This window comes from Emys orbicularis, chromosome 6 (genome assembly GCF_028017835.1).
Source record: "Emys orbicularis isolate rEmyOrb1 chromosome 6, rEmyOrb1.hap1, whole genome shotgun sequence".
NCBI classification, from domain to species: Eukaryota; Metazoa; Chordata; order Testudines; family Emydidae; genus Emys; species Emys orbicularis.
This window is the reverse complement of record NC_088688.1, coordinates 93374525-93387979: the sequence shown is the minus strand read 5'-3', so window position 1 is coordinate 93387979 and position 13455 is coordinate 93374525. Positions and strand designations below refer to the sequence as shown.

At 47.0% G+C, this 13455-nt stretch overlaps 1 protein-coding gene across 1 annotated transcript in view; it reads right to left on the bottom strand.

The window, feature by feature from the left end:
* The window catches only part of LOC135880312 (histone-arginine methyltransferase CARM1-like), a 129259-nt gene extending 116095 nt beyond the window's left edge, over positions 1–13164 (bottom strand). Inside the window, exon 1 of the mRNA XM_065406572.1 lies at positions 12843–13164. Within this exon, the coding sequence (XP_065262644.1) occupies positions 12843–13164 (322 nt within the window). The remainder of the gene's footprint in view (positions 1–12842) is intronic.
* Positions 13165–13455: the final 291 nt, after the last annotated feature.

Sequence of the window (13455 nt, the reverse complement as noted above, 5' to 3'; positions counted from 1 at the left end):
ACAGCCCTAAAATTGTAAGAATTTTATTTCCCATTCTGGTAACAAAAATCAAAATGAATTCATCTGGGGAACAGTCGATGTATCATTCACTTCCACTCATTCCCTCCACTTTGATACAGAAATAACGAGTAGATGCAGCACCAGTTCTCTCACAAATCCTATTCAGAGCTGTTTTGTCGTGAAGACACTGGGGGCTCAATCCTACAAAGTGCACAACACACTCAATTCCATTAAAGTCAGTGGGAGTTGAAGGTACTCAACACTTTGCAGGAGCGCTTGGCATCTTGAAATATGAACCCACCTATGAAGTGTGCAAGTTAATGTTAGTTGTATTTGTAAAATGATACAAATTAAACATTTGTATAAGGCACGACATCATCAGTAGGGTAAGAAAAAGAAATTTTAATATCCAGCTTCTGAAATTTTACACTGTATTTTTGCAGTGTAAGCATTAAAGCTTATTTTAATTACTACAATGCAATCAGAGTGATTTTTTAAAAATATAAAACCTTGATCTCAAAAGTACTGGCTAGTGGTCTTTCACAGCAGTTAAATATTGATTCCGCACACCTCCATAAAATAACAGATTGTAGTAGTTAGATAAGAGAAGGATGCAAGATTTTAACTATTTTAAAATGAGTCAAATTTGGGAACTACATGGCTGCACAGTCTTCACTTTGCTTTTTGAACTATGTAGTTTGTTTCTAAACCAAAACAAGCATGTTCTCTTTCTTATTTTAAATAACTTGACAATAATATTGTGATTCTATAAAAAAGCACACTCTAGTCTCATTAAAAATTTGCTTTAGAATGTTCAAAGCTTTGCTGGCTTGAATTTAAGGTTGCTATTTCTTTGTATATCAAGGAGTGTTACGGGGGAACACCCCCTCCCGCCCCGCCAAATCCTACAACTTCTGAAGCATGGAAATAAACATTTAAGGGTGGGTAGAGAAATATTAAATATTGCAAACTCTTGTGATTTTATCATAAATCTTGTGATTTTGGGGATATCTCCAGAAGCTGCAAACCAGAAATTGCATGAGAATCTCAGCTTTCATTTATTTAAAAACATTTCTACCCCTCATGGTTATGGAAAAAAGCTGATCATGAAGTGAGTGAATCCTAAAGTCTCAGAAAACAGAAGGGGGGGGAGGGGCAACATTGATGATTAAAAAAATAACCTCATGATTTTAAGTCACTCATGATTTTTGAACACCGAGGTAGGCAGTACTAAAATATTCAAAATCACTCATAGATCATACATACAATTCCACTGTACTATTGTAAAATCAAATCACATATTCGAAAAAAAAAATCTTTTCCACCTCCATATACCTCTCTTGTCTCAGCCTAAAAATCTTTTCCACCTCCATATACCTCTTTTGTCTCAGCCTAAAACACCAGACACACATTGCCACCCAGCTTAGCCATCCTACATTATCATAAAGACTACAAACTCTGGCAAACTACCAACCACAACATATGGCCCACATGCAACCACACCCTGGTCCACACTAACCCCCCACTTCGAACTAAGATACGCAACTTCAGCTACGTTAATAAAAAATCCCCCGTCGACTCCGCGTACTCCTCTCGCGGAGCAGGAGTACCGGCGTCGACAGCGAGCACTTCCGGGATCGATCCGGGATCGATTTATCACGTCTAGACAAGACGCGATAAATCAATCCCAGAAGATCGATTGCTTACCGCTGGACCCGGAGGTAAGCATAGACGTACCCCTATAAGTTCACTCTCCCATAATTAGCCAGAGACGACATCATCTTTATGTTCTTATGGGCCCCATCATCATAGTACCTAAGCACTTCACAAATATTCATGAATGTATCTTGCTTGTTACTATCCATATAAAGACCAGAGATTTGAGCCTCCCCACCCACCTACCCCACATGGTCTAGAGATTAAAATAGGTCACATCTTATTTTCCATGTACATTTCAGAAGCAATGCACCTTTTCCCCACCCCACCATCCCAGCCATATGCAAAAAGTCAATCTGCTACATCCACTTTCCCTATAATGGCTGGAAATCCCACTATTCACCCTTTGAATAAGAGTCAAAAAGTCTGTCCCCTTCTGGACACAGTATACATGTTCACCTACATCCAATCCACTCTATAAATACAGGCCACACACCTGTTCATCACAGCAAGATAGAACATTATCTAATTACCATACTAGAGAGAAGAGAGTCAACATGTTTACAGTATGTATTACATTTTGATTCACCATTAGAACTAGCCAAAACTTGGGATTTCTGGTTCACAATTTGCCATGAACTGGAAATTCAGAAAACCTTTTGTTTCAGAAACACCAACCACGTGGCATTTCTGAAAATAATTATGCTCCTTAGGAGCCCATCTCAGGACTTCCAGGATCCCTGCTACACATCTGGGAACCAATCCCCAGGTTCCTGAAAGTTTTGGCATGGCGGGGCTGCCCTGCAGCCACAGACCCTGGAAGTCTGGGCTCCACAGCAGCCCTCCAGGCGATCTGGCAGGAAACCAGGCAAGTTTCCAAATGAAACCTACCTGATGGACAGGGTTCCATTGGAACCCTGCCTGTGGTACAATGAAAATTCATTGAATCCAAAGAGTTTCATGAAACTTTATGGGTTTGACAAATCTGCCTCTTCTCTGATGAGCTCTAGTCATGGTCAGCATACAAAAATATGGTTAGTATTATGTCTTTGCTCTCTACACAGCATTAAGGATATGATGAAGCCATATGGACACAATTGGACTTCAAGTAACTGTATTTGCTACCGCCCCTCCACCCCCCAGTCAGAGAGTGAGTCTCTCTCTCTCCCCGCCTCTCCTTATATATATATATAAAATTTAGCTACTCTGTTAGATACCTGCTGCTTCTGCAATTGAAGATATGAAGGCCCAGTAGAGGGCTCCCAAAGGGATGCTACCCAATTCCTATATACTACAGTTAACAGAAGCATATCCTTGCTAGATGGATAGTGGGAAGCCAAAGAGGGACAGAGTTACAGTTATTTTTTTGAATAGGTGATGTAAATGTTTTATATGTACACTTACCCAAGAGTTTTAAGGACCAAGAAAGTATCTGAACATTTTTCTACCTTCCCTTGTAAGTGAGCAGCTAAATAATTATACTTAATACTCTTATTAACAGTACTATTATATAGTACTTGTCATCAATAAATCTCAAAGTGCTTTTCAATGGAAGTATCATTATCGCCATTTTACATATGGAGAAACTGAGGCACAGAGCAATGAAGTGACTTGCCTAACGTCACCCAAAAGTTTATTGGCAGAGGTGGGAATAGAATCCCAGGTCTGCTAAGTCCCAGTGCAGTGCTCTATCCACTAGGCTACACTGCCTCATTGGTTAAGATTTATTTATTTTTTAACTCTAACATTCCTTGGTATACATATGTAGCAGAGCAACATTAATCAAGATTGAGGAACCAAGTTTTTTATTTAACTTCCCTGTTTACAAAAAACAAAAATAACAGCAACAAAAAACTTACTAGGCCAATATAGAGCTTAGTAGCTCCACAGTGTCTTCTCTCCCGCCATTCCAAAATGCAATCTGGGCATGACTACAAGTCCCTGTTGCCCCAAGCTCACACTGTCCAGCAAAGCTCATGAGCTCCACAGGATCTCTGGCTCCCTATGGCTTCCATTTTCTGGCACAGCTTTGGAGCTCTGCAGAATACCTGTGTTTATGCTCCCCTCCTTTAGCTCCTACGTTGCATATGGCAACGTATCTTCAGCATTCCCATGACCCCTCCACTTCTGCACAGACTTTATAAAGCATCTGTTGTGCCACGCAGACTTCACATTGGTATACTGTACATGCTTTAATTAAAGCTGCAAGGTCTATATTGGTAAATAATTTCCAACATTTAAATTCAATTAGCCTATGCTTTACATGTTAGTGGTATGTGACTGTGTGTAAAGTTTGAAGATTTGCAATCAAGCTGTTTTTAGCTAGAGGGACGACCCTCTCCCCAAAAGTGGACTCAGAATAAAATGTCAAGTTTTTAATCATTCATAACTTAACAATGGTAGGAGTAATAGACTTCCAAGGTTTTGAACAAATGGTCTAGTGATCACAAAATTACTTGCCCTGTGCAATGTTAGAAGTCAACAACTTTGCACCTGTGGTATAATGGAACTCTCTACAGGAAATGTAAAGCTCCTCTGTGCAGGAGACGGTGCTTCCTCAGGGGCTGGCCCAAGACTGTGGAATGGACTCCCACAGGAACTAAGGACCATCACAAACCTCACCCCCTTCCGCTCCAAATGCAGGGTACACCTCTTCAATGTTGCCTTCTCTAGCATAAACATATAGCAACGTGTGTGTGTGTATATATATTATAAAAAATTCCAAAACACTCCACTGTGCACCCACTCCTCCACTGAGGGAAAGGATAAGAGAACAAACACATGACAGAAGTTGTCGTGATGCTTAATGCACTACTGGAAAGCACTCGGATAAGATGATGAGCATGGTATAAAACCCAGATAGAACAGAATAAATGGACGTGATGACAGGACTTATGTTGGAAATCAGGGCTCTGTTATAACTACAGATCTGCTGCTACAGAGTGCCTCCATATTGACAGTCATTTTTAATCATCTGTAGCTCAAAGACAGGGTAACCAATTTTCCTTTACACTTTGAAGAAAAAAATAGTGTGCCATTCTACAATGAAGCCATTGCTACAAATAAAGCCTACAATTAATAGACAAACCACGCAAGTCTGCAAAGACCAGAACAGAACCCTGGTTCTTAAGCACCAGAAAAACCAGTCTGCTACTCCTTGAGCTAAGAGAAAGCCTTCTACCTTGGTTAAATAGAGGAGGAACCTTAATATTTGCTCTAAGCTGAAACCATCCACCAGAGGGCAAAGTACTCATACACAATAATCATTACAACAAATATTAATAAGTTTGCTGAATTACAACTTTTTGCCTAAACTTAGCCTTTGCACAATTTTGGAAGAAAATTTAGTCACACAGAAAGTTTGATGGGTTAGAAGTCATTTTTGAGCTACAGAGACACTAAGGCCTGGTCTACACTAGGTGTTTATGTCGAATTTAGCACCGTTAAATCGAATTAACCCTGCACCCGTCCACACCACGAGGCTATTTAGTTCGACATAGAGGGCTCTTAAATTCGACTTCTGTACTCCTCCCCAACGAGGGGAGTAGTGCTAAATTCGACATGGCCATATCGAATTAGGCTTGGTGTGGATGGAAATCGACGCTAATAGCTCCGGGAGCTATCCCACAGTGCACCACTCTGTTGACGCTCTGGACAGCAGTCCGAGCTCGGATGCTCTGACCAGCCACACAGGAAAAGGCCCGGGAAAATTTGAATTCCTTTTCCTGTCTGGGCAGTTTGAATCTCATTTCCTGTTTGGACAGCGTGGCGAGCTCAGCAGCAGTGGCAACGATGCAGAGCTCTCCAGCCGAGATGGCCGTGCAATCCCAGAATAGAAAGAGGGCCCCAGCATGGACTGATTGGGAAGTCTTGGATCTCATCGCTGTGTGGGGCGATGAGTCCGTGCTTTCCGAGCTGCGCTCCAAAAGACGGAACGCAAAGATCTATGAGAAGATCTCGAAAGCCATGGCAGAGAGAGGATACAGCCGGGATGCAACACAGTGCCGCGTGAAAATCAAGGAGCTGAGACAAGGCTATCAGAAGACCAAACAGGCAAACGGACGCTCCGGATCCCAGCCCCACACATCCCGTTTCTACGAGGCACTGCATTCCATCCTTGGTGCGGCCGCCACCACTACCCCACCACTGACCGTGGACTCTGAGGATGGGATATTGTCCACGGCCGGTTCCTCAGACATGTTAGCGGACGGGGAAGATGAGGAAGGAGATGAGGAGGACGAGGCAGTTGGCAGCGCTTACCAAGCTGATTTCCCCGACAGCCAGGAGCTCTTCATCACCCTTACAGAGATCCCCTACCAACCCTCCCCAGCATGTAACCCGGACACAGATTCAGGGGAAGGATCCAGCGGTAAGTGCTTTAAACATATAAACCTTTATTTTGTACAAAACTAGAATATTAATACTAATAACAATCTTTGATTCATGATTTCTTCCCCCTGGGCGCTTAAATAATCAGTAACAAGTATTTGTAAAAAAATCAAACAGTGTCCGGTTCTGCATGAGTGTGCTGCCCAAGCTGCTCCACTCTTTTGTCGCTGCTACTGCAGCTATATGAAAAGCCAGTCTATATGTCCGGGGATAGAGCAGTAGTCCTCCACAGACATCTCAACAAAGCTCTCCTGGAGGTAAAGGGATAGCCTGTTCATCAGGTTCCTTGGGAGAGCGGCTTTACTTGGTCCTCCAAAGTAAGAGACGTTCCCGCGCCAGGAGACAAGCAGGTACTCTGGAATCAGCGCCTTGCAGATCATGGCGGAATAGGGCCCCGGTCTCTGCATGCTTTCTCGAAGCATCCTCCGGATCTCGTTGTCCGGGATCCTCATGAGGGTGATGTCGGTCATGACAACCTGCTTTGAATTAGGTAGGGGACTGTTAGTATTGGGACTGCTTGCAACAAGTTCCTTTACAGAACTGTGACCGCTGGTTTACAGCCACGCGGTGGGGGCAGGAGAGGGTCAGCATCCAGGGATCTTTCCCTGGCACATCCGCGAGGGGGTGGGACAGGGCCACAGTTCTTGCTTGGCCGACTGATGGCAGCACAGACTGGCATTGCTTTCAATGTGAAAGGTGGCCAGTGGTACTCCTAAAGTTTTAATCTGCAACAAGTCTACGGCTTACCATCTTTGCCTGCTACAGAGAGTACCGTGTCCTGCCCCGGTTCCCAGATCGGCAGTGCAAAAGCCCAGGCACTGAAGGCGAGGTTCGAAAATTCGACCTTGTCCTCAGTGCGCATGTGATAGGTGTGGTTCATGGTCTTGTTCACGGAGAAAGACTATGTTCTTGTGAATCAAGGTTCTTGATTCACAACTACATTTATCTTTCGGAGGAATTCACTGCCTTTTCCTCATTCCCACAGCCACATCTGCAACTGTCTCCCAACCCAGCCTGGAATCACACTCCCAGAGGCTAGCGCACATTAGGCGGAGGAAGAAGAAGACGCGAGAGGACATGTTCTCTGAACTTATGGGCTGCTCCCGAGCCCAGGCAGCACAGCATAACCAGTGGAGGGAGAATTTGTCCCAAATGCACCGGATACACATGGACCGTGAGGAGAGGTGGCGGCAGGAAGACCAGCAGGCGACTCAAACGCTGCTTGGACTTCTGAGGGAGCAAACGGACACGCTCCGGCGCCTTGTTGATGTTCTGCAGGAACGGAGGCAGGAGGACAGAGCCCCGCTGCAGTCTATCAGGAACCGCACTCCCCCGCCACCAAGTCCCATACCCCCCTCGCCCAAAGAAGGAGGGGCGGGAGAGTCCGTGAAAACTCTCACTCCACCCCTGCAGACTGCTCAAGCACCAGAAGGCTGTCATTCCCCAAAATTTGAAAAGTCCTTTCCTGGCCGCCTCAAGCAAGCCCCCGTCCAAGTTTCACCCCCCAGTTTCATGTGTGGTTGTTAATAAAAAATACGTTTTTGTTCATTACTGTTTCAGTCATGCTGTTTTGAGGGAGAGTCTGTCTGCAGGGGGGGAAGGGGCTTGGTAATTGGACAGGACATTCACCTTTAGCAGGCTACAGAGGCGGGGGCAGGTCCAGCAGCAGGGCACATACACAGTGCACTGACTAGTTACCCTGGTCAGTCTGGGAGGTGGTTTTCATGTTCTGTGCGTGGGGTGGGGGTGGGGGGGTTGCTCTGTGACTTTGTGGCGGGGGAGGGCAGTTACAGATGTTATGCAGCGGTCCTTGTCCTGGATCACAGAGCCACGCAGCAGGGGATCTGTAACCCTCCTCCCCCTGCCATAAAGTCACATAGCCCCCACATACACGCAGTCCCGCTCAGGAGGGCTGGCAGGCTCCGTGGAAACAACCAATCCGCCACTGCGATTCCTGTCATTCCTGGAGTTTAGAAGGATCATTTGCATCAGTACACTACACCCGCTCCCCACCACAGTCTGCGTCCCAGGTTTCAAACATTCCCGCGAAAACAGTAATAAAGACAACGGTGTTCATTAACAAAATAAAACTAAATTTATTTTTTTGGAAGGGGGTGGAGGGGGTCTGTAACTGGAGAGGATAGTCATCCTTAACTGGGTAAAGAAACGGGGGCAGGTTCAGCTTCTCTGTCCAGAAACTTTAAAGTCACTGGTCACCCTGCTCAGTGTGGAACCAGGCTTTCAAAGCCTCCCGGATGCACAGCGCGTCCCGCTGTGCTCTTCTAATCGCCCGGCTGTCTGGCTGGGCGTAATCAGATGCCAGGCTATTTGCCTCAACCTCCCACCCCGCCATAAAGGTCTCCCCCTTGCTCTCACACAGATTGTGGAGCACACAGCAAGCAGCTATAACAATGGGGATATTGGTTTCGCTGAGATCACAGCGAGTGAGTAAGCTTCTCCATCTCCCCTTGAGACGTCCAAAAGCACACTCCACCACCATTCTGCACTTGCTCAGCCGGTAGTTGAAGAGTTCTTTTTCAGAGTCCAGGGCGCCAGTGTAGGGCTTCGTGAGCCAGGGCATTAGCGGGTAGGCTGGGTCCCCAAGGATCACTGTAGGCATCTCCACATCCCCAAGAGTTATTTTGTGGTCCGGGAAGTAAATACCTTCCTGCAGCCGTCTAAACAGACCAGAGTTCCTGAAGACGCGAGCGTCATGAACCTTGCCCGGCCATCCGACGTTGATGTTGGTAAAACGTCCCCTGTGGTCCACCAGTGCTTGCAGCACCATTGAAAAGTAGCCCTTTCGGTTGATGTACTGGCTGGCCTGGTGGTCCGGTCCCAGGATAGGGATGTGAGTTCCATCTATAGCCCCACCGCAGTTTGGGAATCCCATCGCGGCGAAGCCATCTATGATGACCTCCACGTTTCCCAGGGTCACTACCTTTGAGAGCAGTACCTTGACGATTGCCTTGGCTACTTGCATCACAACAACCCCCACGGTAGATTTGCCCACGCCAAACTGGTTCGCGACAGACCGGTAGCTGTCCGGCGTTGCAAGCTTCCAGAGGGCTATGGCCACTCGCTTCTGGACAGTCAGGGCTGCTTGCATCCGGGTGTCATTGCGCTTCAGGGCAGGTGACAGCAACTCACAAAGTTCCAGGAAAGTCCCCTTCCGCATGCGAAAGTTTCGCAGCCACTGGGATTCGTCCCAGACCTGCAGCACTATGCGGTCCCACCAGTCAGTGCTTGTTTCCCGTGCCCAGAATCGCCGTTCCACAACATCCAGATGACCCATTGTCACCGTGATGTCCTCGGAGCTGGGTCCCGTACTTTGTGAGAGGTCTGTGCCCCTCTCAGAGTTCAGTCCCTCACCGCGGTACCGTAGCCTCCTCGCCTGGTTCATCTGCATCTGCCTCTGGGAAAGGTGGATGATAACCTGCGAGGCGTTCACAAGTGCCACAACTGCAGCGATGATCGCAGCGGGATCCATGCTCGCAGTGCTGTGGCGTCCGCGCTGTCACTGACCCGAAAAGCGCGCGAACTGATTTCCCGCCGGCGCTTTCAGGGAGGGAGGGAGGGCGGTATTGACAGACGGATGACGACAATTACCCAAAAGCACCCTCGACCCTTTTTTTTTACCCAGAAGGCATTGGCGGCTCGACCCAGAATTCCAATGGGCAGCGGGGACTGCGGGAACTGTGGGATAGCTGCCCACAGTGCACCGCTTCCAATGTCGACGCTTTCCCCGTTAGTGTGGACTCACAAAGTCGAATTACTGTCCTTAGTGTGGACACACAAGTTCGACTTAGCAATATCGATTCCACATATTCGATTTAAGTGAAATCGAAATACCCTCGTAGTGTAGACATACCCTAAGAAACAAGTCAAGATTTCAAGTCAGCATTATGTCTTTTAAAATAACCTATTTTGTAAAGAGAAGACACATCATGACCAATTTTATTCAACCTTAACAGAAAAGTCGTCCTTATCTTTTAAAGTAAATGTGACAACTTTCAGCCCAAATCAATTCTAACAGCCAAAGTCATAGGGGGCTAAAATAAGGCACACAACAGATGTGTTTGCAATCTTAATCTCTCTCCTAATACAGTAACTGCTCAAGCAGCAAATGATAAAACTGCCATATGGCTCTAAAAAGAATCTCACCTCACACCTGGTCTGACAGTGCTTAGGGTGCCCTGTGAATGTGCAGGAGGTGAGGACAGGCAAGATGTGCAAGCCATCTAAAGAGCTACAGTTGTGGATGTATTCCCCTCTTTTGCCAAGGATGGTACTGCCCCCAATGCTAGTCAGTGTCCAAAAGCCATAATTGAGCCCTTAATAAACTGGAGCCTGATCCTGTACTCACATGAGTAGTCCTCACCGAAGTCAAACACTTGCATGATTAAGGAACTGCCTTTGGTGAGTAAAGGCTGGGAGGATCAGGCTTCAATTCTGTCCAAGTATCACATGTAAATGCCAGCCTTTATTAGATTAGCATGGCAGCACCGGGACAAATCTGTGAATTGGATCAGCAGCAGAGAAACCAAAGCAGCATAAAAGGGTTTGGGATTTGTTATGGACTTCAAAGGCTGTTTAAAAACCTAGACTTGATCAAAACAATGTCTTCATTGTATTTTTCAAGTTTTCAGTTGGGTCACATGATCCTTTTCCAATTCAAATATCTGTTAACTTTAAATGCTGGTAGAAAAATAAAATCCAGTGTATTTAATGGATGATGATTGTCAGTGCTTATAAAAGCCAAGCGTATCTGAGGCATAAAATGGACATAACCAGTCAGATAGGTGATATCCAATCTTCCAAACAATGGACCTCTAAATCCCAGTCCATACCATCTTACTATCCTTACCTATGGTCAGTTTTGGAGAGAGAGAGAGACGGACAAATGCTACATTATCTGATTGTTTAGTAACATGGACAGGTATCTACTAACAATTAGGATGAGATCAGACTGATTTACACTATTGACCCAAACAGGATCTTAATCTGCTGTACCAGCTAGTCTCACACTCCCTTTCAGCACTTTTTGGGCCTAGTCTTCCAAAGTGCCAATGGGAGTTAAGGGTGCTCAACACATTGCAGGATAGTCCCAGGGTTCATTTGCTTTGCTAACTGATAGCACTCATTTTCCTTTTGTAGCCATTACACTTTCAAAGTTTTTTTTTTTTTTTTACTGTGCTCTCCCTAGCCCCAGATCCCTTCCCCCAGTTTTTTTTCTTATTGAAAGCCTAACGTACTAGCAAATAAGTGTATAAAATACACCATGCATTGGACAAAGTGACCAAAGTTCTCTTTACATTTTGACAGAGCATGTGCACAGATTAACCCTTTACCTGTGCTTGCCCCTTTTGAATCCTAAAATAGGATGACACATTTGCAGACAACAATAAGAAGTGATTGGAGGGCTGATCCTTGCCATTCACAATGTATGGAAAAAGGGAAGTATTTTCTTGGATTTTATTTATGAGACTAATTGAACACCACAGCTAACAGTGGTTGGACATGGCTTTGATACATTGCCTTGCAGCATTACAACCAGACTAACACAGGGAACAAGTGTGTGAGAAGTTTTAAGTGTTAACATAAACACAGAGTCAAGTTAATGCATCCAGGGAATGGTTTGCCCCCGACCCCCCTTCAATTTCGTTGCTTTTACCCTCCTGTCTAGGGAGGAATCAAGAGCTTCTCCTTCAAGGATGTTAAACAAAGACCTATTCTATCTATGTCTGGTTAACGTTAAAAATCCCATAGCACACACTTAAAATAAAACAGTAGGGGGAACAACCCTGACATTCCGGCCAATACTTTCCCTCCATAAAATTAGTTGATATCAAAAGGTCCTATGTGCTATTTACAAGCACATAATGGCAGCTATGTTTTCACTAAAGTCACAGTAAGAACCTGTATCTAATCCATTACTTCGTAGGACATTGTGAGATAGATAATACCATTTACCCCACTATTATCAGCGGGGTTTGGTGCTGTACAAACAAATGGAGTCACAGCGCCTGTCCAGCTGCAGCGTCTCTCCCCAAACATTGCTATTGCGCTCATCACCACAGTATTGTTATTTATTACTTGTACTGCAGGAGTAACAAGGGACCCCCAACGACAGGAGGTACACAGAATAAAGGAACAGCCCTGCCTCAAAAGCAGACAAAATGCAGTTTCTTCACCAGATGCTAAGTCATGTTCTCCTCCATTCAGTCACTGTTACAGCACCTGAAGCCCAGAATGGTGCATGGAGTAACTGACTCAAGAAGGGGCTCAGTGCACTGCGGACAAGGCAACTACTGACTACGCAGGAAGAAACTTCTGTCCTGCAACTGAACATGAAAATCAGGTGGCCGCAGTCATTACACCGGATCTCGGCCTCAGCGTGAGTCTAGAGACACAGACCCTCTGCAACAAGTTGTGCTGCCTGCCGCGGGGGGAGAGGGATTCCCGCGGTCAGAGCAGCCGCCCAAGCTGCGCTCGGCGCAGCAGCCGCGCAAACGAAGACGGGCTGCGCCGAGCTGCCCAGTGCGCGCACACGCCCTCCAGGGGAGAGTTCCTCGTGCAAAGCAAGCCCTGCCCCTGCAGGGGCGAGCCCCGGGGCAAGCGGGACCCTGCTCGCCGGGCAGGGAGCTCACTCCCACGGCGGGAGAAAGGATGGAAAACAGCTTTCACCAGCAAGCCGGGCGCTCCCCATGAGCTGCCTTGTCAGGAGCGACCCCCCGCCCGCGACAGCCACCAACCCACCCACGCATCCTCACAACCGCGCGTGCTCAATACTTCACCGTCTGTCACAGTCACGTCTGCATCCTCCTCGCCCGGCTGCACCGCCAGCTGGAGCGCGCCCTGGTTGGGGCTGGCAAGCTGCAGCCCCCCCCGCAGCTGCTCCTCGCTCACCAACAGCAGCTTCACGCTGTACTGCAGGAGCTGGTGCTGCTGAGGAGCAGCCATGATCCCTGCCGCCGCCCAGCCTCTGAGCTCAGGCGGCTGCTGCTGCTTCCCCGGCCCAGCGCAGCGCGCAAGGGAGCTGAGGAAAAGGGAGAGACGGCGGGTAGGTTTCACTGATAAACAAGTCCCACAAAGACACCTCCCGGCTCTTTCTGGCATTGGCAACGCAGCATTCTCCCCTCCCTCCCTGCCTCTACAAAGCCGGCTCAGCCACTAGCAGTTTCCCAGCCGCTTGGGGTGAGCCCTGTTTGGCGACATCTCGGCGCTTGCAGCAAAACAGTGACATCTCCTGGCCACCGGCGTGGCTACACCTGCGGACTGGAGGGCAGCCATGGCTTCCCCCACGACTCTCCAGGCAGCCGTGCAAAAGCCTGGCTCACGTGAGCACCCCCTCGGTGGAGACGCATCGTCAGGCCTGGTTCAGTGCATCTCACCCTCCTGAGGAAGGAT